Genomic DNA, 27,702 nt, shown 5'->3' on the forward strand with positions numbered 1-27,702 from the left:
GCCGCCTCTGGAGTGCGCTTGAGTCGCAGGCAGGACCCGTCAGGTTTTGAGCAGTTTGGGGGCCTGGAGGGATGGCAGTGGCCGGTCTGAGGTCAGGAAGACGATATTCTGGGGCTGGTTCCTCTCTTCTCTGGGCCTCCACTTTGTCTCCAATGTCACCTCTGGTCCCGACCTCCGGCAGCCACCTTGGGGGTGACCTTGGGCCACCAGGGAACATTTTGGGGAAGAGGACAGGCTCAGGGTGGGAGGGGACCTCCACAGGGAGGAGCTGTTGGGGTCGGACAATGAGGGGTGTCCAGGGCCATGGCCAGTTGAGAGGGGCTCAGGGCTGGGGCTACAGGGGTGGTCCCAAGGGCAGTGGGTAACAGCTGAGGGAACGCCCTGCACCCACGTTCCCACCTGTCTCCGCTCATGCAGAGGGTCACCCCCCACCCCGCCTGGCTGTCCTTTCCCCAGCACGCTTTATTCACCTGCCGCGCCACCTCGCTGGTTTTGGTTTTTGTGTTTTGGGGGATGATTAAGAAAACATATTTGAAGAATGTCAGCATACAACAATAGTCCGGCAAGGGTGGAAGCACTGCTGGGGGCCGTGCTGCTGCTTACCCACCTCTCTTCAGCCTCGCTCTCTGCCCCCCACCCTCCAGAGCAGCTGTGTCTCTGAGGCGTGGGCCACCTGCATTGTACGTCTGAGTAGACCTCCTGGATATCGCCTGTTGGAGTGGCCTCCTGCACTGTGTCCATGCGTCACCTGTGGGTCTCGGGACCCTTCTCCTGTCTGCCAGTGCATGGTGACTGGGAGCTGCCAGGCTGGTGGAGTAGTCAGCGTCCCCATAGGAAGCAGATGGGGTGCTCCAGTGGGACCAGCCCTGGAAGGGTTATTTACAAAGGGCTGGGCAGGGCGTGGGGCATCATGAGGGGTGACGTGGGACCCACAGCTGGAGGCAGTGTTGTCAGAGTTGCGACGGCCTGTTGTCCTAGAGCATCAAGGGAAAGGGCAGAATGGAGCCCAGAAAGAAGGGGTCATGGTCAGAAGTCATGGGAGAGGGGCATGGACCAGCAGGAGGGGCACAGCCAGCCTGGGGCACTCCTCACACCCCTTGCCTCCCTCGCCCTATCCTTCCATCAGGCTCCCCACTGGGCAAAGCCACCAGAAGCCACGGGGCTGGGAACCTTCCCAGGCAAGGAGCAGGCAGAATCTGTTTTTCCTTTCTGCTTGATGACATTGTAGACAAGAAGGTTTATTGGTCTAATTCACCTTTAGCAAAACCAAAGGCTGCATTGGAGTCTGACATTTTTCCAGGAAGGTCTTCTCAAAGGCAGGCATTTGTGCATTTGTGTGGAGCTCCGCCAAGCACAGGTGAAACAACACAGCCCTCACTCGCACAATCACCCTGGGAGATTTGGGGCTGAGTGGAGCAATTTCAATCATTGCTTCATCCCAGGCATGTTTTTTTTTTTTTTTTTTTCCCCTCAAGGATATTTTGAAGGTATTTCCACCACTTGCAAAAGGGCAAACGTGTCTGACAGAAAACATTCTTCCCCCTTGAGATTTTGGTTTTGCCCTCATTAGATTTCAGTGTTTCTGCTCCCCTGTTGCCCTCGGCATCCTGGGTGTTTGGGAGGTTTGGGGAGAAACTTATTCCCTGTGGAGACAGAGCTGGGGAGGGGCTGTCTGGAAGGACAGGGACCCTCAGGGCTCCACTCAACAGACATTCCCAGACTTTGCTTCCCTGGGGCCGCCTGCAGGGATCACATTTAGACTCCACTTTGTTCCAGGAGGTCACAGCAGGGTCAGAGGCACAGACATGCCAACAAGATGTTGAACAGGGACCTGAGGAAGCAAGGGTGGCTCGTGCCCACCTGGCCCAGGTATCTTCCAAAGCCAGCCGAGCCTGCCCAGAGCCTGCAGGACGACCTCCTGGCCAGCTGTGGAGGCAGGGACATGCAGGGGAGGTGGTGTCTGACATGGACAACAGGCAGTGTGGTTCTCTGGGTACTCCGAGCTATGAGGTGGGGCACCAGGAGGCCCAGAGCTGCTGGGAGATTCTGCATGAAGCAGGGACGTGGGAGGTGGTGAGCAGCCACACCGGGATTCCCCACCTGGGTGCTGCTGCGCCTTGCAGGCGCTGATCCTTCATTGTGAAGCCTGTTCTGGGCAGTGTTCCTGGACTCTGACCACTAGACTTCAGCTGTGCCCCTAACCCGGTTTTGACAACCAAGAGGTCTGCATCATTGCCATGCTCCTGAGGTCGTGTCCTGGATAAGAACCACTGGGCTAGCTCCACTGAGAGGGAGTCCTCGTGGCTTCAGGTGGAGATGCGAGACCCTGGACCAGGGGTTGAGGCAGCAGACTCTACAGGTGGCAGGTGGCCTTCAAGGGGCACTCTGTGACCATCACCTGTCCAGGGTCAGTACTGTGCTGGCCGCAGTCAACATGCTGGCCACATGTGGCTAGACCATAGCGGTGAAGCCCCATGCCTGAACTGGCTCTAGAGTCCTTGGGATTCTGCCCCAGCAATTTGGCTTCCTCCAGTTCTGGTGATTCTGAGATGGTACGGGGTTGTCTTTGGCACATTGCAGAAAGTGGTTTTATAAGACAGCATGAGCTCCGGTTGCAACAAACCTCTCGAGGACCAGCCTCTGCTTTATGTTAAGCAGAGGATCTAAGTGCTTTCAAATTTCCATGACCTTGAGATGACCCCTAGGTCCTGCTGTCATTAGAGATTGCTCACCTGTTCCTTCTCAGGTCATTCAAAACCTCTTTGGTCTGTGCTGGACATTAAACCCCCAAAGTCCCGAGGAGAGTGAGGTGTGACCACTGTCCCCAGAGCACCCCTGGGGTCAGGGAAGTTTCTCCGTTTCTGCAAATGTTCTAAAAATCTCAAGGGCTTCTATCTAGTGGCTTGTTTCAGACTGGTTCTGATGGGACTCTTTCTGGGCTCTACAGATCTGCCATGGTTAGACAGTTGTGTGGTCTCCTGGGTGGGGCCACGTGGCCTTCCCTTTCCGTTCCTCCCTCCCTCCCTCCCTTCCATGTTGAGTGCCAACTACATGCACAAATTGAACTTACAGAAGTGAACACTGAAGGTGTTTCATATAATATAAGGTCCTCTGACAGTGGAACGTCACACAACCATTGCCAACAGTGCAGTGGAGCTCTGTGCACCGAGGAGGGGAGGAGCTCCCAGGATATTATTGCTAGATTTTAAAAGCCCTGGTTATAGGATATGTGTGTGTGCGTGTGTGTGCGTGTGTGCGCGCGCGCGTGTGTGTGTGTGTGTGTGTGTGTTTTTGTTTTTTGAGATGAAGTCCCGCTGTGTCACCCAGGCTTGAGTGCAGTGGCACCATCTTGGCTCACTGCAACCTCCACCATCCGGGTTCAATCAGTTCTCCTGCCTCAGCCTCCTGAGTAACTGGGATTACAGGCACTTGCCACCACACCCGATTAACTTTTGTATTTTTAGTAGAGACAGGGTTTCACCATGTTGGCCAGGCTTTTCCCCAACTCCTGACCTCAAGTGATCCACCCACCTGGGCCTCCCAAAGTGCAGGGATTACAGCCGTAAGCCACCACGCGGGGCCTGGAGCCTGATTCTTTTAGTGGAGAGTGGCATTTAGAAATGGAGGTCTGGGTGCTTGGTGTTCATTGCTCTGGGGTATCTCACTCTCAAGTCTCTTCCTGGGCAGAGCTAGGAGACAGACGTCTGTGTAGGTGGGTGTGGACATATGTACACACACACACTTAAATTCATACTGATTTTTTTCCCATTTTTCTATCACTACCTATTGAAAGGCATGAAGTTCACTGCAGCACTGCCGAGTTTGCTATGCTCTGCACATTCACGTCCTCCTGATCCCATACCAGCCCATTCGTGCTGCTTTGTAACAGAATACCCGAGGCTGGGTACTTAAAAACCAGAGTTGATTTTTCTGAGTCCTGGAGGCTGGAAGCCTGAGCACCTGCAGGTTTGGAGCCTGGCGAAGGCTCATTCCTCATAAATGGCAGTGTCCAGGTGTCCTCACATGGCGGAAGAATGGAAGAGAATGGACCCACTCCCGTGGGCCCTTTTATTGAGGCCTTATCCCATCCTTGAGGGGCCCACCCTCGTGGCTTCACGACCTCCTAAAGGCCTCCTCTCTTGATATGATTCCATTTGCCATGAAGTTTCAACACGTGAACTTTCAGGGACTCCTCAGAGTATAGCCACCCCCAAATTCATATATTGAAATCCTTACCTCCAAGGTGATAGGAAGTGGAGCCTTTGGGAAGTGATCAGGGTCTCCCAGGAGTGGAATGAATGTCCTTGTAAAAGAGACCCCAGACCACCCCTCACCCCTTCTGTCATCTCAGGGGGTGGCAAGAAGGTGCTGGTCTAGGAACCAGGTGGCAGACTCTCACCAGACGTTGAATCTGCCAGCACCTTGATTTTGGACTTATAGCCTCCAGAACTGAGAAACGTGTGTTGTTTGAAAGCCACTCAGCCTCTGGTATTTTGTTACAGCAGCCCAAGTGGAGTTAGAGTTCATTCTTGTTTTTTTCCTCTTCTATATTTGTAACTCTTTATCAGTTCGAAACCTGTTTTCATTCTCCTTAGTATAGTTAGATTTTTCTCAACCTTCCATTACTTAAACAACCTCGCAACTCCATCAGGCCGCCACTTCACTCAGCCCCCTTCCTGTCTTCCCCCTCCCCAGCTTGCCCCCTTCCTCGCTGCCCTATCTGTGGCCACCCTGTCCCTGGCTGCCCCCTCCCCAGCTGCCCCTTCCCTGGCCACTCCCTTCCCAGCGGCCCCTTCCCCAGTGTTGCTGCTCTGCCCCACTCAGCTCTGATGGTACCAGCTGACTCCAGCAGTTGGAGATGGGTCTGCATAGAGACTTGACCGAAATATTTCATTATTCAGAAAAGAAGAGAGAGAAGAAGGAAAGTTTTTTAAACATTTAAAGGGAATAAAAATCCAAAATACCAAAAACTGAGATGCAGCTAAAGCAGCACTAAGAGGGGAATTTAGAGCACTAAATACTCATATTAGAAAAGGGGGAAGTCTCATAATAATTAAGCTGGGAGAGCAGGTGCCAGGGTGCCAGCACCTTCACCATACTGGCCTTGGCCCATCCTGTGCCCGGAACCTTCCACCACAAAAATTGAGAGAAATCTCAGATTCGACCATTTGGCCCCCTTCGTTCCCACACTGTCTCTTGTATAAATACGTGGCAAACTTTAGAAATTCCTCTTAGAAATGCGAATGGGGCGGTTTGTCTGTGTCATTCCTTATCCCGCCGACCTGTACCATTCATTGTCGACTGTGACCCAGCCAAGCCACTGAGTGCTTTTCCTGACCAGAAACCTCCACGCCAGTGCCCTGCAGAAGCTGCTTAAGTTGCTTTCTCTGTGTGAAACTCAGAGGTGGACGGGCCACTCCACAGTCTGGAGCTGTTACCACTGCCCAGTCTCTTCTCTGCTGCCTCCTTGTGCTCCATGCCAGCCTTTCAGGAGAGACAGAGTTTGTCTTCCTTTTACAAAAATAGATGAGCCAAAGCCCAGATCACACACACCTGCTGTTGTCTTCACTTAGCCCCATGCAAGCCGCTTATGTAAATTGTGCATGCACCTCTTGACCCCTCCTGGAGAATGTTCACCTCTCTTGACTGTGTTTTATCACTCATAGCCTCCTGGCAGGAAGGCCAAATAATGCATTTTCTGTCCATGTTAGAGGGAAAAATTGGAAAGATCTTCCCAAAAGTTATCCAGGTGGAGAGTGGCAGGTGGCTGGTGAGGGGGAGGATGCCCACCCAGGAATCTTTTTTTTTTGCCTTATTGAGGTGAAGTTCACATAACATAAAATCAAGTTTTCAAGTGGCATTTAGTATATTCACAGTATTATGCCATACCACCTCTACTGAGGTCTAAGATATTTTCATGCCATCAGTTGACCAATAGTAGTAACTTTTAAAAAATGATAAAATATTTTCATCGCCTATGCCTGTAATCCCACCACTTTGGGAGGCTGAAGTGGGTGGATTGGTTGAGGTCAGGAGTTTGAGAGCAGCCTGACCAACATGATGAAACCCCGTCTCTACTAAAAATACAAAAATTAGCCCGGCGTGGTGGTGGGCATCTGTGATCCCAGCTACTTGGGAGGCTGAGGCAGGAGAATTGCTTGAACTGGGGAGGTGGAGGTTGCAGTGAGCCGAGATTGTGCCATTGCACTCCAGCCCAGCCTGGGTGACAGCAAGACTCTGTCTCAAAAAGAGCATTTTCATCATCCCAAAAGGAAACCCCATACTATTAGCAGTCACTTGCTATCCTTCCCCAGCCCCTGGCAACATCTGTCTGCTCTGTGTGGATGTGCCTGTCCTGGAAATGTCATAGGAATGGAGTTGTACAGTGTGTGACCTTTCATGTCTGGCTGCTTTCACTGAACGTGGTGTGTTCCAGGACCCCCGCGTTGTCGTATGTCAGTGCTTCGTTCCTTTTGGTGGCTGGGATTCCAGTGCAGGGATGGGCCAGTTTTACCATTTATCTACTGATGGCCATTTAGGTGGTTGCCACCTTTTGTGAATTGTAGGTAGTAATGCCATCAACTCTCATGAACTCATATTTTTTGAGTTCCTGTTTTCTGTTCTTTTGGGTATGTGCCTTGGGGTGGTAGTTCTATGTTTAATGCTTTGGGGAACCCCATCTGTGCATCTCAAACCACCCACAGCACCGTGTTCATGCGCCCCCTGCCTCCCCGACACTTGCTGGCCCCCACCTCAGAATTAGCATCACATTAAACCAGACTCACTGAGAGGCGGGTATTTTAAACCAGGGCCCCACTTAGCACCTATTCTGGGACGGCAGGAGAGGGATGGGCCATCGGGATGCTGTGATTGCTTCTCTGGGCAGCAGGGACCTCAGACTCCACAGGTCCCCCCTCCTCTGCACAGCCCTCCTGGTTCTTTCAGCTCTCCACCTGAGAACATTTGGCTCTTTGGCCAAAAGTGCTGTTACTTTTGACCCAGTGGCCACTGGTGGGTCTGTCTGGGAGTCAGAACCAAGCAGCACTTGTTGGGTGCTGTGTATCAGAGACCGTTTCCTAAACGCCCCGTGCCTGCTGCTCTGATTCACGAAGGCCAGACTGAAGTCAGGTCTCCGAGCAGTGGGCGTCTCACATGAGTCTCTGCCACCCGAAAAATAAGTGTGGATTGTGTTGGCCTTGTCTTTTACCTCCAGCTTTCTTTCTCCCGCGGTTTTTGCTTGAATCTGTAGCTCTGAGCGCTTGATTACCAGCAGCAGTTTACAACAACTGCAGTTTTGTAAACAGCAGCTTACTTTCAAGAAAGCCTTCCCAGTATAAATGCTATTATGTCCTTCCCCCAGAAGTCTCATGCCCAGCCCCAAAAATGTGGATTATAAGTGGTAAAGATAATGTGGGGCTCACACAGTGGGGGGAGGTGGTTCTTTGCCTGGGATTGCACCTAACGTTTAAGCACCCCATAATGGACCACACTTCCATGCGGTTTCCAAAGTGGGCTGAGTTACAAGCTAGAAAACAGATAATTTTTAACGTACTCACCTACCTGTTGCTTAACCAAAAGTGAAATCTTTAAGGAGACAGCTTATTAGGCCTTGTGATTTTATCAGCTGATGTAAAATAAAAATGAAATGTACTCGAATACCAGGGGGCATGGTAGAAGCCTCCCTTGGATTTACTGAGAAAGATGTGTGGGAAACTCATCTATCTCTGTTGATGTCCCCCTCAAAGTCCCTGTAACACAGAGAAGATGTGTGTTGTAATAGTAAATCATTATCTTGCACAAAAAGAAATTGAGGTACGGTGGTGGATCTCATCTACCTTAGATGATTGGATGAGGGGGAGCAGAAGCCGCAGCTGGGGTGGCCACGTATAGCTGTGCAGGCTGCACACTGCACAACTCGAGGCAGGGCTTGCTGCCTGGGTGTCCAGGGTCCCCTGAAGTCATGCAACTTGGCCATCTGGCTGAGCTCCTGTTTCCAGTTCTGTGTGCTGCCTTTCAGCCTAGTTGCCCTGTTTTTAAGATGTGGATGTCCTGGAATAGGCAGGCCCCGATCCAAGATGATCGGTGTCCTCCTAAGAAGACAGGTGCTGAGACTCAGGCACTCAGGGAGAAGCTGCGTAGCCAGCTCCTGGAACACACCATGCTCCAGAAACTCCTGAGTTTCTGGAACTTTGAGACCCACATGCTTAAGTTCCATGGCCAGCATGGATCGTGCAGGGCTGGTGCTGCTTCTCTTGCTGGAAGGGCGTCTGAGGCTGACTGGGTGGATGTGCGCCTTATTCTGGGAGGGGCTGACCAGGAGCTGAGACCCATGAGAGCTGCCTAGGGAGAGGGGGTCATTCCCGGATGGCAAACCGTATCTCTTCAAGGAGGGAGAGGTTTCACCCGAGGTCGCTGATTCCAGAAGGACTCTTGTACCCCACCCTGGAACAGACTCCTGGCCCAGACAGGGAGCTCCACACCTTAAGACAGGAGATGTGGGGCCATCGGCGGCCGGGCAGTGGCCTCCTGGTATCTGTACTGTAGGAGCACAGGTTTGGGGAGCAGGAACCTGGCCAGGCGCTGTGGTCAGGAGGACACCCCCAGAAGGGCAGAAGCGGGTGTTCACAGGAGGGGCCCTGGGGCTTGAGTGTTGGCTGCTATCTTCATTTCCTGGGGCCCCCGTCACAAAGTACCGCGGACGGGGTGGCTCAAACAGACAATTCTCTCCCAGTCTGGCACTTACAAGTCTGAAGTCAAGGCGTGGGCAGGGCTGTGCCCTCTCTGAAGTCTGAAGGGCTGGGCCCTCCCTGTTTTTTCTTAGCTGTTGGGGGTCCAGGTGTCCCTTGGCTGGTAGACAGCCACTCCAGCAGCTGCCTCTGTGGCTACGTGGCTTCTCCCTGCGTGCCTTTGAGTCTCAGCATCTGTCCTCTTAAGAGGACACCGGTCATCTTCGATCAGGGCCTGCCTACTCCACGACATCTGCATCTTAATTAATTCCATTGGCGCCAGCTCTTTGTCTAAACAAGGCCATGTTCTGAGATTCTGGGAAGCAGAACTTGAAGGGTCACCGTGCAGCCCAGCACAGCTAGTTCGGGGAACTAACTTAAGGCTGGGGGCTCCTCATCTTTGTCCACCTGCTGCCCACCCTGTGATGTGTCCTCCCCACTCCATGAGTGACAGGTGCACCTGCTGAGGGCAGTGGCAGAGAAAACGCTGACACCTTCTGTGCTTTCTTGACAGCCCAACATCGGCTACCTGGGCCTGCCCCACAGGCCGTCCAGGGAGAAGATGGCTGTGTTGACGGTGCGGTGAGTGACTCTGTGTGCTTCGGGAAAGGACATTGGGAACTACAGCTGCGCTGCCCAGGACACTTAGACTGGCTCCAAGAAGTGAGCATCTGAGGAGGGGAGGCCCTGGGGGTCCGCACCCCCTAATGTGCTCACCCTGCAGACTTCCCAGAGCAGGGCCCCATGTAGGTACTCTGGGGGCAGTGCCCTGGCAATCTCAGTCCAGGCTGGAGTCAGACTCCCTCTCCATGGTTGGGACACCTTCCCTCTGACATGTTAGAACCTTCTAGAATAGTCTCCCTAAGTATCAAGAGTGGCCAGGCCAACCCCAGGGTTGTGATGGCTGGCTTGTAGACCCAGAGACGATCTCTGGCCCCACTTCCACGGATTACTGGCTTTGTCCCCACAAATTCTGGTGCCTGGGACTCCAGGACTCTCTGTTAAGTGAAGTGCTGTGTCACCCAGCTTGTCCCAGAGGCTTATGTGTGTGTATGTGTTTTCCTGGGATGGGGTCTCGCTCTGTTGCCCAGGCTGGAGTGTGGTGGCACGCTCCCAGCTCACTGAAGCCTTGATCAACCTCCTGGGCTCATGCCATCCTCCTGCCACAGCCTCCCGAGTAGCTGGGATCACAGGCGTACACCACCACACCCAGCTAATTTTTAAAATTTTTTGTAGAGACAAGGCCTCCCTATGTTGCCCAGGCTGGCCTTGAACTCCTGGACTCAAGCAGCCCTCTAGCCTCGGCCTCCTGAAGTACTGGGATTATAGGCACAAGCCACTAAATCACCACATCTTTTTGAAGATGATATAGATAGCCCTGATACATCCTGAGCACCTGATAGGGGCTGGGGGCAGTCCCTTGCCTGGTTCATCTCATCCTGTCCAACTGGGATGGAGGCGGGATGGTGCCCTTTTGCTGAGATGTAAACTGTGCCCCAGAGAGGTCACAGCCCTTGCCTGAGGTCGCACCGCTGCCTGGGGTGCCACCAGGGTTCTCATTTTCTTCTGGCCTCCCTTCAGGTCTGTTCCTTTTCCTGGAAGAACTCAGAGGCCAAAGTGGAGTCGAGTCCCCGCTGGCCTTGACCTGTGCTCCCTGTGCTCACATTCAGTCTATGTGTGGACCAGCCTGGGTGGGCAGGACTTGGTGGTCACTGGTGAGTGTCAAACACCGAAATGGTCAGGACCGAATGCAAGTGCAAGGAAACATGCACAGAAAGGCATACGGAGCCTGGGGCGGGACCAGATGCAGGAGCCCCCTTTTACTCTGGCCTCTGCCCGCCTGCCTGCTTGGTTTCTGAACCCAGCCTGCTGTGGCCGCCTCTTGCTGCCCAGACATCACAGAGGACAGCTTTACCTCCTCAGTTCCCTGGATCTGACCAGCCCTCTGCTCCTGGGGGGTGTCCCCAACCTGCTGGAAGACTTCCCAGTGTACAACTGACAGTTCGTGGGGTGCATGCGGAACCTGTCAGTTGACAGCAAAAATGTGGACATGGCTGGATTCTTCACCAACAATGGTACCAGAGAAGGTACGGTGGCCGCCGGGGTGTCGGGGCTGCCATAGTGGCATCTGGCTGGACGTTGGCAGCCACACAGGTCACCGCTTACAGATCGCAGGGGAGCCATCTTTTTTCTTACAAATGTGTGTGCCTAGCTGTGGGCAGCTCTGGGAGTGGAACCTGGAGTCCAGGCTCTAGATGTGCAGCTCCCAGTGTCTGCAGTTTCGAGTTGCTGTGATGCTGCGGGCCCAGCCAGCTAACCCAAGGCACATACGATCCTAGGGTCTTGCATGTGTCACCTGGCGACCGGATTGGCTGCCATGATGGCCTGGAGCCCCAGCGTGTCCAAATGTGGGCAGTATGTTCAGCACCTTCTCAATTCCCATGTTCCTGCCTCTGCCAGAGGTGTTTAGACCTGGTCTGATTTCTGTCCAGCCCCGTGTTCATTCCATCCTGGTTTCCCACACCATGCCCGGCACAGCAGACCCTGGACGGTTCCTTTAAGTGGGGTTCTGCTGCATGCTCTGTGTTGCCAGTCTGCTCGGAGGAACTTCCATGATGGGACGTGGTGTCAGAACGGGGGCACCTGTGTCCACAGGTGGAACATGTATGTGTGTGAGTTTCCGCTCCAATTCAGTGGGAAAAACTGTGAGCAAGGGGAGTGGCTGGCATCGTCCATCCCCCAGCCATGGCAGCCTGGGAGGTACTGCTTCTTGTGTCTGGGACCACTGTGAGGAGGCTTCACATTCTGGGCCAGCAGCCTCCGGCAGCATATGCTGTGTTTACTGCGGACTCAGTGTTCTCTCCAAGAGAATGTACTCCGCAGAACCCCCACTCCTGACCCTGGGGTCCCCAGTCCCACCAGCCACTTCTGACCCAAGGCCAGCACCACTAGCCACTGAGCCCAGGGATCCAGAACCCCCCTCCTCCTGCCTCCCCAGCTTCAGAGCCCCTTGCCATGCCCATCTGTGGCTAGGGGCCTGCAGGTCTTCACACTTCCTAAGAAGGAGGCTCACGTTCCAGGGTGGGCTTTTGTGGAGTCCACATGGCTGACCGGCTTGCAGGCCCATCCCCCAGCCCTGCAGCCAGGAGTCTCCAGCCCGTGTGATTTCTGGAGGCACCTGAAGTCCCCTGGCCTGTGTTCACAGCCATGCCCCACCCCCAGCTCTTCAGCGGTGACAGCGTCATTTCGTGGACTGATCTGAACATCATCTCCATATACTGGTACCTCGGGCTCATCTTGCAAACTCAGAAGGAGCACAGCGTTCTGATGGAGGCTATCAGCAGCACGCACACCTACTTTTGTCTCCAGGTGACTGGGGTCCCATGCCACCAGGGCACCTGCTAGGTGGATACTCGAGGGAGGGACCCAGGTGCTGGGCTTCCTGGTGCACACTCCAGCACCTGCTACTTACCCTTCCCCTGTGCCCGCACCTGCGTTTCTCTGAAGAGGATGAGGGGGAACATGAGCCCTTTCCTCTGGGAGGTGGAGACTGAGCGAGGGAACATGGGGTTGGGCCAACCCCAGGGGCCTGCAGAGCTCAGCCGAGGTGCATTTTAAACGGCAGCTTCAGTCTCCCTCTAGCCCGAGGGTTTGGCTGGAGCCATGGGCATTGCAGAGCTGAGGGAGGTGCCAAACCTTCAGGAGGAAACAGCGGGCCTCACCAGTTAAAGGTGCGGCCAGGTGGAGGCCGGGCGTCCTGTCTCACGCCTGTAATCCCAGCGTTTTGGGAGGCCGAGGCGGGTGGATAACCTGAGGTCAGGAGTTTGAGACCAGCCTGGCCAGCAGGGAGAAACCCTGTCTCTACTAAAAATACAAGAAAATTAGCTGGGCGTGGTGGTGGATGCCTGTAGTCCCAGCTACTCCGGAGGTTGGGGCATGAGAATTGCTTGATCCCAGGAGCTGGAGGTTGCCGTGAGCCGAGAACATACCATTGCACTCCAGGCTAGGCGACAAGACCGAGACCCAGTCTCAAAAAAAAAAAAAAAAAAAAAGCTGCAGCCAGGTGGTGGCTGGCATCAATGCACCATTCACTGTCTCCGGGGGCTTGGCTCAGCCCAGAGATGCATAATGCCCTACTGTGTCGCCGTCTGCATGTTTTCTCTATCTTGTTGGTCTTTACTGTTTCCCTTATTTGAAACAAAAGTTCATTTGTTGGATAAAGTTCCGAACAACTTTTAGAAGGTGATATGAATGCACTCTTTCCTCCGGTTTCTTGCATCACGCAGTTTCCGCTCACATTTTCCACGCTCCGTAGACACTTCCTGTGAGGAACAGTCATAAGCCCTGTCTTCTCTCGTCAGGCTACCGTGTTGCCACACTCTGGAGACTCCGCTGTATAAGGTAGCCACGAGGACCCTTCCTTCAAGGGAACCCCCAGCCCTCAGCTTGCCCTCTCGCCCCTCTGCCTGCACATCCCCAGGTCATTCCCAACTGTAGTGATGGTGGGGCAGAGACGTTCTCCTGTAAACTGTGTTGTTGTGACCCTTTTTGATCAGGGTCTAGCTCTGAAAACTCACTAGGCAATTCTCCCTCCTAAAAAGCTCTCTTTATGTCTTTTTTTTTTTTTTTTTTTGAGGCGGAGTCTCGCTCTGTCGCCCAGGCTGGAGTGCAGTGGCCAGATCTCAGCTCACTGCAAGCTCCGCCTCGAGGTTTACGCCATTCTCCTGCCTCAGCCTCCCAAGTAGCTGGGACTACAGGCGCCCGCCACCTTGTCCGGCTAGTTTTTTTGTATTTTTTAGTAGAGACGGGGTTTCACCGTGTTAGCCAGGATGGTCTCGATCTCCTGACCTTGTGATCTGCCCATCTCGGCCTCCCAAAGTGCTGGGATTACAGGCTTGAGCCACCGCGCCCGGTCTATGTCTTTCCTTAGACCTAATTTGCCTCTCCTAGCACAGGAGTGGCCTGTGGGAGTTGTGCCTGAGCAGGGCGCTCTGTCTTGATTTTACAGATTCCAAAACTGGGTTATTCCTTCCTTTCTCCTAGGCTTTTTTTTTTTTTGCTGGAGTTTTGCTCTTGTTGCCCAGACTGGAGTACAGTGGTGCACCCTCAGCTTGCTGCAACTTCTGTCTCCCAGGTTCAAGCGATTCTCCTGCCTCAGCCTCCTGAGTAGCTGGAATTACAGGCATGCACTCACCACCACACCTAGGTAATTTTTTGTATTTTTAGTAGAGACAGGGTTTTGCCATGTTGGTCAGGCTGGTGTTGAATTCCTAACATCAGGTGATCCACCTGCCTCAGCCTTCTAAAGTGCTGGGATTACAGGCATGACTCCTAGGCTTTTTTCCAAGTTTATACATTTGTGTGTATGCACACACACATCTCTGTGCAAGTGTGTGTGTGTATGTCAGTGTGTGTGCTTGTGTGCACATCTGTATGTGCATCTCCACATGCATGCACATTTGTGCATGTCTGTGCATGTGTCTGTATATGTAGGTATGTGCAGGCATGTGATGAGACCTGGGTGCACACGGTCTCAGAGCAGCATTGACTTCCTTCTTCTTGTTATCTCCAACCAGAGTGGGACTGGGTCTCCCTCCCACCCTCGCACCCTCCCTTCAGCACACGGAGATGCTGCCCTTAGGTTAGCCTCCTCTCCTGCCTTGGAGTGGGCCTCAGAGGAACACTTGCCCCGTCCTCCCAGGATGACCCCCCCCCAGGTCCCCACAGTCGAGAAATCCCTCCTAGAGTGAGGTCTGGGCCAGCTGCGTGTCCTCTGCCGTCAGCTGTGCGGAACCACACCTTGTTGCTTTTGCTCCTTTGGGCTCTGGACCTCCTTGTGCTGCCCAACATGTCCTGGATGCCATCCCCCATCAGGGGAGGCTGGGCTGGGGTCAGAGGTGGTCAGAGGTGAGATGGATTTTACAGAGTGCCTGCTCCAAGCTCTCGTTCCACAGGGGGAACTAAGGCGTAGAGGCTCTTCACTCGGCCCCATGGTGCATTCACTGCCCATGTTCCTGGAACGGCCACAGGCCCCTCTTGTCACCCCTATGGACAGCCCATCTAGAAGCAGTTCTGTGTAGCCGAGATTGGCGTGAGAGCTGGCGGGTGGACAGAGGGGCTGTCCAGCTTATGTCCGCCCCATCATGAGTGCCTGGTTGGAGAGTGGCGGGGGCAGGAGCGAGAGTGCTCCCCGCAGGCTGGTGGAGGTCAGGGTCTTAGCAAATCAGGGAGGGCTCAGGAGACAGGTCAGGGCTGGGGCAGGGGCTCCGACCTGCACAGGGAGTTCTACCTGTTACTCCCCCCACAGCTCGGGAGCGTTTTCCAGCACAGATGGCTCGGATTGCCTGGAAGGTGTAGTGTGCACCAGGGATGATTACAGCTGGCCTGTGGGCCCTTGTTAAACTTGTAATTTCATCAGTCCCAGGTAGCCCTAGAAGCTTGCTCCGGGCCAAAACTTGGCAAACGCAGTGCTGCCCAGGGATGGTATTTTCTGTGCGGTGGTTTCACTGTCAGAACAAGTTAAATTGGCTGTTTGGAGGCCAGTGATGAATTTTGGGGCCTGCAGGTTGTCATTCGGCAATGGGGTCTCTGTAGGAGTCAAAAGTGTGTGTTCAGTAGGAACGGCGCTGGAAGCCACAGATTCCCGTGCTGTTGGCGTAATTACATCATGGAGAGCTCATCCAAAAATTAGGAATTTTGCCAGGGACTACAGCCAGTCCTCCCTGTGGAAGTCTGGGTGACAGGCATGGTGGCCCTGACGGGATGCTACAGACTTTAATGGCCACCCAAAAGACCCCCAGGCCCAAAAGACTCCTAGGGCAGCTCCCAGAGACTGGTCAGCTGCACGTTACATGAAGGTTCTGGGGGATTTCTCCTTGGCATCATCAGCTCGCAGGCCTCCCGTGGGCCTGTGAGCTCTGTGAGGGTGTGGTTGGGACTGGGAACACAGCAGGGGATGGAGCAAGTGGTTCAGTTCCCTGCCTTCCCAGAGCTGGTGATCCCACAGCTGAGTATCCCTTAGGGGTGCTCCTGAGGTCAGGTGATGGCAGAGGCTGCCCTAGGAAGTGACTCTGGGGCTGAGGTGGAAGGCTGGAGAGAGAGCCACCAAGCAACAGGCTAGGGAGGTGCAGAGACCAGAACACACCCAGGGTGTCAGTATCTGGTGAGGAAGAGAGCTGAGAACTTTGGCTGGCACTGCTCTGCCACTGCGGTGGAGCCCAGTGAGGCACCAGTGGCCCTGGCTGACGTCTAGTCCGTGTATGTGTACCAAGGGCACTGGTCCTGAACAGCTCAGTGGCTTCATCCTGCCAGTGAGATACAGATAGGATCTTGCCAGTGACATAGAGGTAGAAGATAAAGTCAGATCCAGAGTAGCCCATGTGTGGAGGTGTCTTACAAGAGTCATAAAGGTTGACAGTAATGAGAAAGGAGATGGCTGATAAATGCCAATCAGGATGAACCTAGGGGCTCTATAAAATGATCAAACTAAATTGGCTTGAAGATAAACAGTGATATTTAGAGACAATGCTGCTATAAAAAGGTCCACTCACTGGGAAGACACTAACTTCTAAATTTTTATGTACCTAATAAAATGAACTCAAAACATACCTATAGAAAGCACAGACTCGGCCGGTCGCGGTGGCTCATGCCTGTAATCCCAGCACTTTGGGAGGCTGAGGCGGGCGGATCACGAGGTCAGGAGATCAAGACCATCCTGGCTAACAAGGTGAAACCCCGTCTCTACTAAAAAAAAATACAAAAAAAATCAGCCAGGTATGGTGGCAGGCGCCTGTAGTCCCAGTTGCTGGGGAGGCTGAGTCAGGAGAATGGCGTGAACCTAGGAGGCGGAGTTTGCAGTGAGCCAAGATTGTGCCGCTGCACTCCAGCGTGGGCGACAGAGTGAGACTCTGTCTCAAAAAAAAAAAAAAAAAAAAAGCACAGACTGACCTTAAACATTCCAGAGGAATTGCTAAGATTCATAATGAAAAGGTTGTCAATGAAAATTACACATCAGGTTCCTGTCCTGCCTCTGCACCTACCAGCCATGAGCTCCACACAGCTCAACAAGGGCCCATTGTACAGACCCTCGGCCAAGGTCAAGCAGCATCTCTTGTCCAAATTATAACCTGTAGAAGGAGGCAGAGCTCCACAGATGGATGGACTCACCAGCCTCTCCATCAGCCCTGACTTCCAGAAGGGCCTGAAGGACGGGATTATCTTATGCACACTCATGAACAGCTACAGCCGGGCTCAGTCCCCAAGATCAACTGCTCCATGCAGAACTGACACCAGCTAGAAAACCTCTCCAACTTCTTGAAGGCCACGGTCAGCTACGGATGAATCCTGTGGACCTGTTTGAGACCAACAACATGTTTGAGAGTGGAAGCATGACGCAGCTGCAGGTGTCTCTTCTTGCCCTGGTGGGGAAGGCCAAGACTAAAGGGCTGTAGAGTAGGGTGGACATTGGCCTCAAGTACTGGGAGAAGCAGGAGTGGAACTTGGACAATGCCACCATGAACGCTGGCCAGTGTGTCATCAGGCTGCAGATGGGCATCAACGAATGGGCCGGCCAGCTGGGCATGACCGCATACAGCACAAGGCAGCACCTCTGTGACCCCAAGAGCCACACCCTGCCCCCCATGGACTGCTCGACCATCAGCCCCCAGATGGGTACAAACAAGGGTGCCGGCCAGGTGGGCATGATGGCTCCCGGGGCGCGGTGGCACATCTGTGACACAAAGCTGCGAACCTACAAGTGTGGCAACTTCTCCATGTCCCTGCATATGGGGTACACGCAGGATGTCAACCAGAACGGCCAGGTCTCCAGCCTGGGCTGGCAGATACACGACCCCAAGTCCTGTCCTCAAGGCACAGTGGCCGACACGGCTCCCTTGTGTGCTGGCAACTGCCTGGGTCCGGGGTGGTTCCTGAATATCTTCCTTATATATTACTACCAGGAGGAAGCCGGCTACTGAGGCTACCAGCACATTCTCTCCCCACATCATCTCCCTGTCTGGGTTTTTAAAAATTTTTTTGTGTTTTCATCTTTTTTTTTTCTTAACCTCTTCGGTGTTGCCAATCAACTAAGGGTCTGTGAGTGGCAGCATGGCATCAGGTAGCAGGGCTTTTTTCTCCTATGCCTTGGTCCTTCGCAGGACTGAGCCACCAGGCTGTGGGGGAAGGGGTCAAGGCGGTATTCTGGTATGTGTAGGGTGAGGGTCCCTGCTGGCACGTGCGGGCTGTGGGCCGAGCTGTGCTGGGGAGAAGAGACCTGGGCTTGGAGGGAACTGGTCCCCAAAGGTTTCTGCTTGCCTCACCTTTTCCCCCTTTTGTCAGCTGATCAGTTTGTGGTTTCTGTACTTGTAAGAGTTTCAGGAAGTATTAACAAAAGAAGAATACATTTCCCCCCCCCAAAAAAATGGGTGCTGGGAAATGAGTCCCCTGGGAGAGGGGGCCTGGCCATGAAGCTAAATATCTCAGGCCCCCAAGTGGCTGGATTTCCCTAGGCCCAACAGACCTTGGACCTCAACCTGCCCTGCGGCCCAGTGGGGAGAGTGAGGCCTGTACAAAGAAGTGGAATTCTGAGTTGTTGGGGCTAAGCCTGATCCCCTCTCCATGCTAACCCCACCCCACCCCTACTGTGGCCTCAGTAGGTTTTGTTGTTTTTGCCCAGGCTGGAGTGCAGTGGTGCGATCTTGGCTCACTGCACCTCCACCTCCTGGGTTCAAGCGATTCTCCTGCCTCAGTCTCTCAAGTAGCTGGGACTGCAGGTGCTCCACCATAACTGGCTAATTTTTGCATTTTTATTAGAGACAGGGTTTCACCATGTTAGCCAGGCTAGTCTTGAACTCCTGGCCTCAGGTGATCCGCCCACCTTGGCCTCTCCAAGTGCTGGGTTTATGGGTGTGAGTCATTGTGCCTGGCCCCTCAGTAGGTTTTAAGGAGCCCCTAGCTCTCCCTTTCTGGGCCTGACAGTTATAATGCTCCATCTCCCCCAGCCACATGCTCTGCCAGGTACTGCACAGGGACACCCACCCAGGGGCTGTGCTCCATGAGATAATGTGAAATACAGTTGTGGACCAAACACACTAAAACCTGTATGTAAGGAAAAAAAAAAAAAAGAAAATTACAGATTGGAACTGGTAGCACATAATAAAAGCAGAACTTAGAGGTTAATTTAAAAGGAGATAATAAAAAGCAGAAATCAATGAAATAGAAAATAAAGATCCAAGGGAAAATAAACGCATAATTCGTTTTGAAAGAAAAATCTGAGGCCGGGCTCAGTGGCTTGCGCCTGTAATCCCAGCACTGTGGGAGGCTGAGGTGGGCGGATCATGAGGTCAGGAGATTGAGACCATCCTGGCTAACACGGTGAAACCCTTTCTCTACTAAAAGTATAAAAAATTAGCCAGACGTGGTGGTGGGCGCCTGTAGTCCCAGTTACTCAGAAGGCTGAGGCAGGAGAATGGCATGAACCCGTGAGGTGGGGCTTGCAGTGAGCCAAGATCACACCACGGCACTCCAGCCTGGGCGACAGAGTGAGACTCCTTCTCAAAAAAAAAAAAAAAAGAAAAATCTGAGACTGAAAAAAAAAGAAAAGCACAAATAAGCCGTGCTCGGGATGAGAAAAGAAGACGCACACTGTCTTTTGCAGGGACATGGATGAAGCTGGAAGCTGTTAATCCTCCACAAGTTAATGCAGAAACAGAAAACCAAACTGCCTGTTTTCACTTAAAAGTGGGAGCTGAATGATGAGAACACATGGACACATGGCGGGGAAACGATACACACTGGGGCTTGTCATGGGGGGTGGGCGGAGGGAAAGCATCAGGAAGAATAGCTAATGGATGCTGGGCTAAATACCTAGGTGGTGGGTTGGTCTGTGCAGCAAATCACTGTGGCACACGTTTCTGTGAAAAACCTGCAAACAAACCTGCACATAAACCCCGGAACTTAAAAGTTGAAGAAAACAAAACAAAACATAGTTTCCTTTAATTCTTTGAATATGTTTAAAGCAGGTCATAGAGTTTTTTTCTAGTATATGCAGTGTCTGGACTTCCTCAGGGACAGTGTCTATTGGTTGCATTTTGTGTTGTGTAGCAGCCAGTGATGGGGAACCAAGAACACTCCCAGGTTCAGTGATTCTCCAGGAGTACCCGCCGGACTTAGTGTGTAGTCATACACATTGCTATGATTTATCACAGCAAAAGTATAGTAAGCAAAATAACGGGAAAAGGTGTATGTGGCAAAGTCGACTTGAAGCTAAGCACAAGCTTTCAAGAATCCTGCCCAAGCAAATCACACAGGCACACAGCATTTCTCCAACAACGACTGTGACAGTATGAAGTACTGTCTGCCAGAGAAGCTCATAGAGACTTGAGTGTCCAGGGTTTTGAGTGGGGATTGGTGATTTGGTGTCCTCTTTAAAATCTGTTTGGCATTAACTGTAGTGTGTTTATTTATTTATTTTAGATGGAGTCTTGCTTTGTCGCCCAGGTTGGAGTGCAGTGGCATGATCTCTGCTCAGTGCAACCTCCATCTCCTTGTATCAAGCAATTCTCCTGCCTCAGCCTCCCAAGTAGCTGGGATTACAGTTATGAGCCACCACGCCCAGCTAATTTTCGTATTTTTAATAGAGACGGGGTTTCGCCACGTAGGCCAGGCTGGTCTCAAACTCCTGACCTCAGGTGACCCACCCAACTCGGCCTTCCAAAGTGCTGGGATTACAGGTGTGAGCCGCTGCGCCCGGCCTCCAGTGTTTTATAAAAGCAGTTTAGGCACACTGAGCCCTTCTCAGAGCATGGTGCACCTGTGCATTTTCTAGATACCCAGGAATGTGTCAGAGCATTTCAAACCCCTATGGGCATCTCATTTCCCAGCTTTCCTTTTTAGCTTTTTAGTCTATTGTTTGCCCCAGCTGTTATCCACCAGGTCAAGCAGCCACAGAGTTAAACATTTGCCTGCCATTGTATTTTGTTTTCTTAAGGTCTTTCTCTGTTGCCCAGGTTCAGTGCACCCAGCAAGATCATAGCTCACTGCAGCCTCAAATTCCTGGACTCAGTCATCCTGCCTCAGCCTCCTGATTCACTGGAACTGCAGGTGCGTGTCCCCACTCTGGCTAATTTTTTCTTTGCTTTTTTTTTTTTTTTCCTTTGAGACAGGGTTTTACTTCTGGCACCCGGGCTGGAGTGCAATAGCGTGATCTCAGCTCACTGTAACTTCCACCTCCTGGGTTCAAGTAATTCTCCTGCCTCAGCCTCCCAAGTAGCTAGAACTGTAGGTGCACACCACTGCACCCAGCTAATTTTTGTAATTTTTGTAGAGATGTCATTTCATCACATTGCCCAGGCTGGTCTCCAGCTCCTGACCTCAAGTGATCCACCTGCCTTGGCCTCCCAAAGTGCTGGGATTACTGGCGTGAGCCACTGCACCCAGCCCCTGTCATTGTTTTTCATAATCGTGCCAGATTGAAAAGGCTTTTTGCCTTGGGCAAGCTCCAAGGCAGATCAAATGCAGTCTAGCAAGTCAGGTGTTACAGAGAACCACCAAACACTTCAATTGTGATAATTCCTGGAAATAAAGCTTTAAGGGAGATCCAGCTCTTCTGCTTCTTCCAGTAGCTGTCGGGTTGCTGGTGTTCACCGTGAATGTGAACTTTAATTTTCTGGGTTACTGTGGAACTGCCAAGCAGGAGACAGGAGAAAGACAAATTAAACTGCCACGAAACTCACTGCTCTGAGATTACACTGGTTTGTTTTTGTTTGTTTTTCTAGAATGAATATCCTCTGGATTATTACAAGCTTTTAGCTAATTTCCTGAGGTCTAAAAATGTTAATGGGCCAGGCGCAGTGGCTCATGCCTGTGATCCGACCACTTTGGGAGGATTGCTTGAGCTCAAGAGTTCAAAACCAGCCCGGGCAACATAGCAAGACCTCCGCTCTACAAAAATGAAAACTTTAGCCAAGCACGGTGGTGCACACCTGTAGTCCTAGCTATTTAGGAGGCTGAGGTGGGAGGATCACTTTAAGTCCAGAAGTATGAGGTTGCTGTGAGCTATGATTGCATCACAGAACTCTAGCCTGGGCAACAGAGCAAGACCCTTTATCTTAAAAAAAAAATGATAATAGTAAAAATCAAAATGGTAATGGTGACCATTTGTTGCCAGTTTTCCCATTTTTTTGTAGAAGGAATTTTTGGAGGTCTGTCATCTGCCCTTTTCTCCAAAGTCATTCACTGAGCCGCATTTTTAGAAAAACCTAGGGCCATAGTGCATGATTAGTTATCCCTGGATGTTTGTGATAATCACAATTCAGCATAAATTATATCTCAGATGAAAACTTTTCTTGCAGTGGTATTCATAGCATTCAGTCAAATATATAAAATTAAACCTAAGAACAGGCCAGATGCAGTGGCCCAGGACTGTAATCCCAGCACTTTGGGATGCTGAAGTGGGAGGATCATTTGAGACCAGGAGTTTGAGGCCACCCCGGCAACATAGTGAGACCTCATTTCTACAATAATAAAAAATGAATAACTGAATTAGCTGGGCGTGGTGATGCACACCGGCAGTCCCAGCTGTTCTGTCAGCAGAGGTAAGAGGGTTACTTGAGCCTGGGAGCTTGAGGCTACAGTGAGCCGTGGTTCTGCCACTGCACTTCGGCCTGGGAGACAAAGTGAGACCCTTCACCCCGCCTCCCAAAAAGGAAGAGAACCTAATTTTAACAGGAATTTCCCTAAAATATACTGAATACTATGGCCTGGTAACTTCGGTTAATATTGGCAACATTCTATAATTGAATTTACATGTTAGATGGCTCTTTTTCTCCCCAGGCAGGGTCTCAGTCTGTCACTTAGGCTGGAGTGCAGTGACATGACCACAGCCCACTGCAGCCCCTACCTCCTGGGATCCAGTGATCCTCCCACCTCAGCCTCCTGAGTAACTGAGACTACAGACACACGCCAGCATGGCTGGCTGGACCTTTGCTTTTTTGTATTTTTCCTCCAACTTTTGATTTAAAATATTCTTATATGTAAAATTTTATAATGCAGAGTTTGGATATTTAATTTACTATGATTCTTGTGCTTACAAATTTATTTAATTCAGCTGGGTGAGGTGGCTCAAGCCTGTAATCCCAGCACTTTGGGAGGCCAAGGCATTTGGATCACCTGAGGTCAGGAGTTTGAGACCAGCCTGACCCACATGGTGAAACCCCGTCTCTACTAAAAATACAAAAATTAGCCAGGCATGGTGGTGCACGCCTGTAATCCCAGCTAATTGTGAGTGGGTGAGGTAGGAGAATCACTTGAACCTGGGAGGGGGAAGTTGCAATGAGCCAACACTGGGCCATTGCACACCAGCGTGGACTACAAGAGCAAAACTCCATCTCAAAAAAAAATGGTTTAATTCATTCTCTAATGAAAGAGAAAGTGATTTTAAAAATCAAATGAGTATTTTTGGCCACGTAGAGTTTCTCAAAGAAGTTTTTTTGTAGAGATGGGGTCTTCCTCGCTCACACAGGTAGAAGTGCAGGTGGCATCACAGTTCACTATAGTTCAAATTCCTGGGCTCGAGTATCCCTTCTGCCTCAGCCTCTGAAGTAGCTGGGACTACAGGCATATGCCATTACACCTGGTCTTGGTCCTCATAACTAGACAGCCTGGATTTGAATCCTGACTCCATCCCTCACGAGCTGTCTCTTTGCATCCCAGGTTTCTCATCTACAAAATGAGTGCTGTTATACTTTGCTGTAAGGATGCATGAAGAAGCGTTAGCACAATGCCCGCACCGAGGAGATGTCTGGTAAGCATGAATGGGCATTAATGGTGCATCTGTTTAGGCATTTATAGTTCAAAAAACACTCACTCAACATATGCTGCATGATTTTAATCCTCATACCGACCCCGTAAGAATTTGTTATGAGGATAAAATGAGGCTCAAAGAGGTTATTTCACTTGCCCAAGACTACACAGCTAGCCAGTGGCAGAACCAAAACAGAACTGTCTGGTCCTAGGCACCTGTATTTCTGCCACCACTGTTCCTAACAAGCCTGTGCAGGCTGGTAAAAGATGCTTTTTATATTAAAGTACACAGAACAAATATACAGCTCAATAAAATAATTAAAAAGTGAAGGTCCCTTGTAGTCCCAGCCACTCTGGAGGCTGAGGCAGGAGGATTGCTTTAGCCCAGGAGTTGGAGGTTGTAGTGCACAAGGATGGCACCTGTGAGTAGCCACTGCACTCTAGCCTGGGCAACAGAGCAAGACCTTGTCTCTAAAAAGAAAGAGATAAATAAATACATAGAAAAGAACTTTTGTGGCCAGGCGTGGTGGCTCATGCCTGTAATCCCAGCGCTTTGGGAGGCCAAGGTGGGAGGATCATGAGGTCAGGAGATCGAGACCAGCGTGGCCAACGTGGTGAAACCCTATCTCTACTAAAAATACAAAAATTAGCTGGATGTGGTAGCACATGCCTGTAATCCCAGCTACTCAGGAAGCTGAGGCAGGAGAATCGCTTGAACCCAGGAAGCGGAGGTTGCTGTGAGCTGAAATGGCTACTGCGCTTCAGCCTGGTGACACAGCAAGACTCTCTCAAAAAATAAGAAAAAAGAAAAAAACTGGACACCTATTTTTCACCATATACAAAAATTAACTCAGGTTAGATTAAAAATTTAAGACCTCAAAAACTACAATAATCCTGGAAGAAAAACTTCAGAAGTACCATTCTGGACATGGGCTATGGGAAATAATTTATGACTAAGTCTTTAAAAGAAATTGCAACAAAAGTTGACAAGTGGGACCCAATTCAACTAAAGAGCTGCCACACGGCAAAAGAAACCATCAACACAGTAAACAGAACCTACAGGAAGGGAGGAATTATTCACAAACTATGCATCCAACAAAGGTCTAGTATTTCAGATTCTATAAGGAACTTAAGTCAACAGCAAAAAACAACCCCATTTAAAAAGGGGGCAAATAAACACTTCTCAAAAGAAGACATACATGCAGCCAACAAACATGAAAAAATGCTCATCATCACTCATCATGAGAGAAATGCAAATCAAAACCACAATGAGAGATTATCTCATACCAGTCAGAATGACTGTTTTTAAAAAGTCAAAAAATAGCAGACACTGGCAAGGATAAGGAGAAAAGGAAATGCTTATACACTGTTGGTGGGAATGTTAGTTAGTTCAGCCACTGTGGAAAGCAGTTTGGAGATTTCTCAAAGAACATAAAACAGAACTAATATTCAGCCTGGCAATCCCATTACTGAATATGTATCCAAAAGAAAACAAATCATTCCACCAAAAAGACACATGCACTCGTTTGTTTATTGCAACACGAGTCACAATAGCAAAGACATGGGATCAACTTAGGTGCCCCTCAACAGTGGACTGGATTAAAATGTGGTACATATAGACCATGTAATACTATGCAGCTACAAAAGAATGAAATTATGTTCTTTGTGGGAAAATGGCTAGAGCTAGAAGCCATTAGTTGAACTAGTGTAGTAACAGAAAACAAACGCTTCATGTTCTTAAAGGTAGGAGCTAAACTCTGAGTACCCATGGACATAAAGATGGTGACAATAGGCGTTAGAACCGCCAGGAGTGGGAGGGAGGAAGGAAAGGGTTGAAAAACTGCTGAGTGCTATGTTCAGTACCTGGGTATTGAGATCTTTCATACCCCAAACCTCAGCAGCACACAATATAGCCAGGTAACTAACCTGCACATGTACACCCTGAATCTAACATAAAAGCTGAAAAAGAAAAAACAATGGAATATCAGTTGTGCCCCTCTTCCATTTGAAATTCTCACTATTGGCTATATTTGGGGGTATCCTATTTCCCCATCTCATAGCTTATTTTAAGAAGTACAGAATAGGTCGGGCGCGGTGGCTCAAGCCTATAATCCCAGCACTTTGGGAGGCCAAGACGGGGCGGATCACGAGGTCAGGAGATCGAGACCATCCTGGCTAACACGTGAAACCCCATCTCTACTAAAAGATACAAAAAAATAGCTGGGCGAGGTAGCGGGTGCCTGTAGTCCCAGCTACATGGGAGGCTGAGGCAGGAGAATGGCGTAAACCTGGGAGACGGAGTTTACAGTGAGCTGAGATCCGGCCACTGCACTCCAGCCTGGGCAACAGAGTGAGACTCTGTCTCAAAAAAAAAAAGAAGTACAGAATAATGTGTGGGTTTGGGATTCAGTTTCTGAAATAAAACACTGAGCCTTCAATGACCTTCCTGTACATGTAACAGTGCAGCTGTCTGCATGGCAGCAGTTGGACCTCACAAGGTGGATTGTGCCTTCACCCTGGAACATTTATGATACCCTATCACCATGGTCACGAGATTAGGGATCTCTTGCCCTTGGTCCTAAGTGCCACTATCTGTGCTGAGTTTTTCAAAGGTCAGAGCAGATTGAACTTTTGTGCTTTCGTTTTTCCTGATTTTGACGTTTCTTATGGGGAACCGGTTTTCCTGCTTTCAAGGTATGTTCATACTGGCCTGTCAAATAGGCCAAATGCTGTCTTTTCAAATTACTAGTTAATACTTCCAAATACATTATTTAAAAAATCATCCTCTATTTTCCATATGGAGTTACAAATACGTTTTGTGGTTATGTTTTATTCCTCACTTTATATATTTGATTCTTGTATCAAGCAGGGTGCCTTTGAACTTTTTCTTCATTTAAAAAATAATGTATCATTTCCTTTTACATCCTACACCCTTCAATGCCCCCGACCCAAATTAAGTTATTCCCTTGAGAAGAATATGGCAAAGTCTATTTTAATGTAGTTTTTAACCTAATTAAGAACCTCTGAAATCATTACTTTCAAAAAGTTTGGAGCAAAGCCACAGTAGTACGGATGGGATGAAGCTTTTCACACAATAAAATGTACCTATCTTTGTTTTTAACAAGTTTTTCCTTCCTCTCTTCTTTTGTTGTGAAATGTGTATTTAGTTTAATAAATTTGTAGTAAGTCATGTCCATTCACATATTAATTTTAAAAAGTAATAAGAAGTGTGTATTGTCTGTATGTGAAATAAAACACACATTTATTTTTATGCTTTAGGAGGTATCCAAAATCATAGAATTGGAAATTAGAGTCAACCACCCAACCTACCCACCATTCCAGAGTAATCTTAGTCAGACTTTTTTTTGTTACCCAATGAAATTCAGTATTTCAACACAGAAAGATAAACAGAATGAATTGGTAGAGACTATTAACTAAGAACGTACACTTTTATTTATACTCAGAAACAAGTAGATCGTGTACGTATACATGAAGATAAAAATTAAAGGGATAATTGTGTGAGTTTGCATGTAAAGAGCTTTGAAACCCTGCTGACTTGTTAATGCTGTTTGGATGGACTGTGTGCCCTGGTTCTCCCGAGCCATCATGCAGAGCTCTGTGCAGGAGTTCAGTGCTCATCAGTTCCATGACTTGGAAACTGTCTAAGTTTAGAGGCACTTGTATGTGTTAGTAAATAAGGCAAGATGATATCGTTTCACAGGTTTTAGTGCAGACGACTGAATAGATAAGCTGCTCCACCCAGTACACTGGTGTTCATTTCATGGTCATCTCATCTGTTGACCATGGATGTAAAACACTTATCTTCAGTGACCTTCCTGTGCATGTAAAAGCACAGTTGTCCGCATGGCAGCAGTTGGACCTCACAAGGTGGATTGTGCCTTCACCCTGGAATGTCTGTGATGCCCTATCGCCATGGTGATGGGATTAGGGATCTCTTGCCCTTTGCTCTGCCACCGTCTGTGCCAGCCAGGCCACTGGGCCATTGTGGCAGACAGTGGTGTCCTTTGTGTGGAGGACAGAGTGTGCACTCAGACATAGCACTTTTGACAACTTTATCTAATTATTTCAAAACTGGGTCTGAATTATGATAAAGTGGTTGGTTTTAGGCCAAGCAGGTGTATGTCACAGAACCAATGGCTTGGGAGTTCAGAATCCT

The 27,702-nt window shown here is 50.3% G+C and overlaps 1 protein-coding gene and 1 pseudogene across 14 annotated transcripts in view; both read left to right on the forward strand.

Annotated features, from left to right (window-relative positions):
• LOC103247530 (uncharacterized) overlaps window positions 1–27,702 on the forward strand; it is a 57,170-nt gene that overhangs the window by 2,656 nt on the left and 26,812 nt on the right. For 3 of the 14 annotated variants that reach the window (XM_073006891.1, XM_073006892.1, XM_073006893.1), the window contains exons 1-4: window positions 6–9,389; window positions 10,308–12,095; window positions 20,732–20,825; window positions 23,436–23,526. In XM_073006891.1, coding sequence (XP_072862992.1) covers window positions 23,520–23,526 — 7 coding nt within the window. In that variant the 5' untranslated portion in view covers window positions 6–9,389; window positions 10,308–12,095; window positions 20,732–20,825; window positions 23,436–23,519. Of the gene's footprint in view, window positions 1–3; window positions 9,473–10,307; window positions 12,096–13,544; window positions 13,933–20,127; window positions 20,456–20,731; window positions 20,826–23,435; window positions 23,527–27,702 lie in introns of those variants that run through there. The other 11 variants (XM_073006882.1, XM_073006881.1, XM_073006886.1 and 8 more) reach the window with 10 other exon arrangements.
• On the forward strand, window positions 16,447–19,135 carry LOC103247531 (calponin-2 pseudogene; annotated as a pseudogene).

The sequence above is a fragment of the Chlorocebus sabaeus genome, chromosome 19, assembly GCF_047675955.1.
Source record: "Chlorocebus sabaeus isolate Y175 chromosome 19, mChlSab1.0.hap1, whole genome shotgun sequence".
Taxonomy (NCBI): domain Eukaryota; kingdom Metazoa; phylum Chordata; class Mammalia; order Primates; family Cercopithecidae; genus Chlorocebus; species Chlorocebus sabaeus.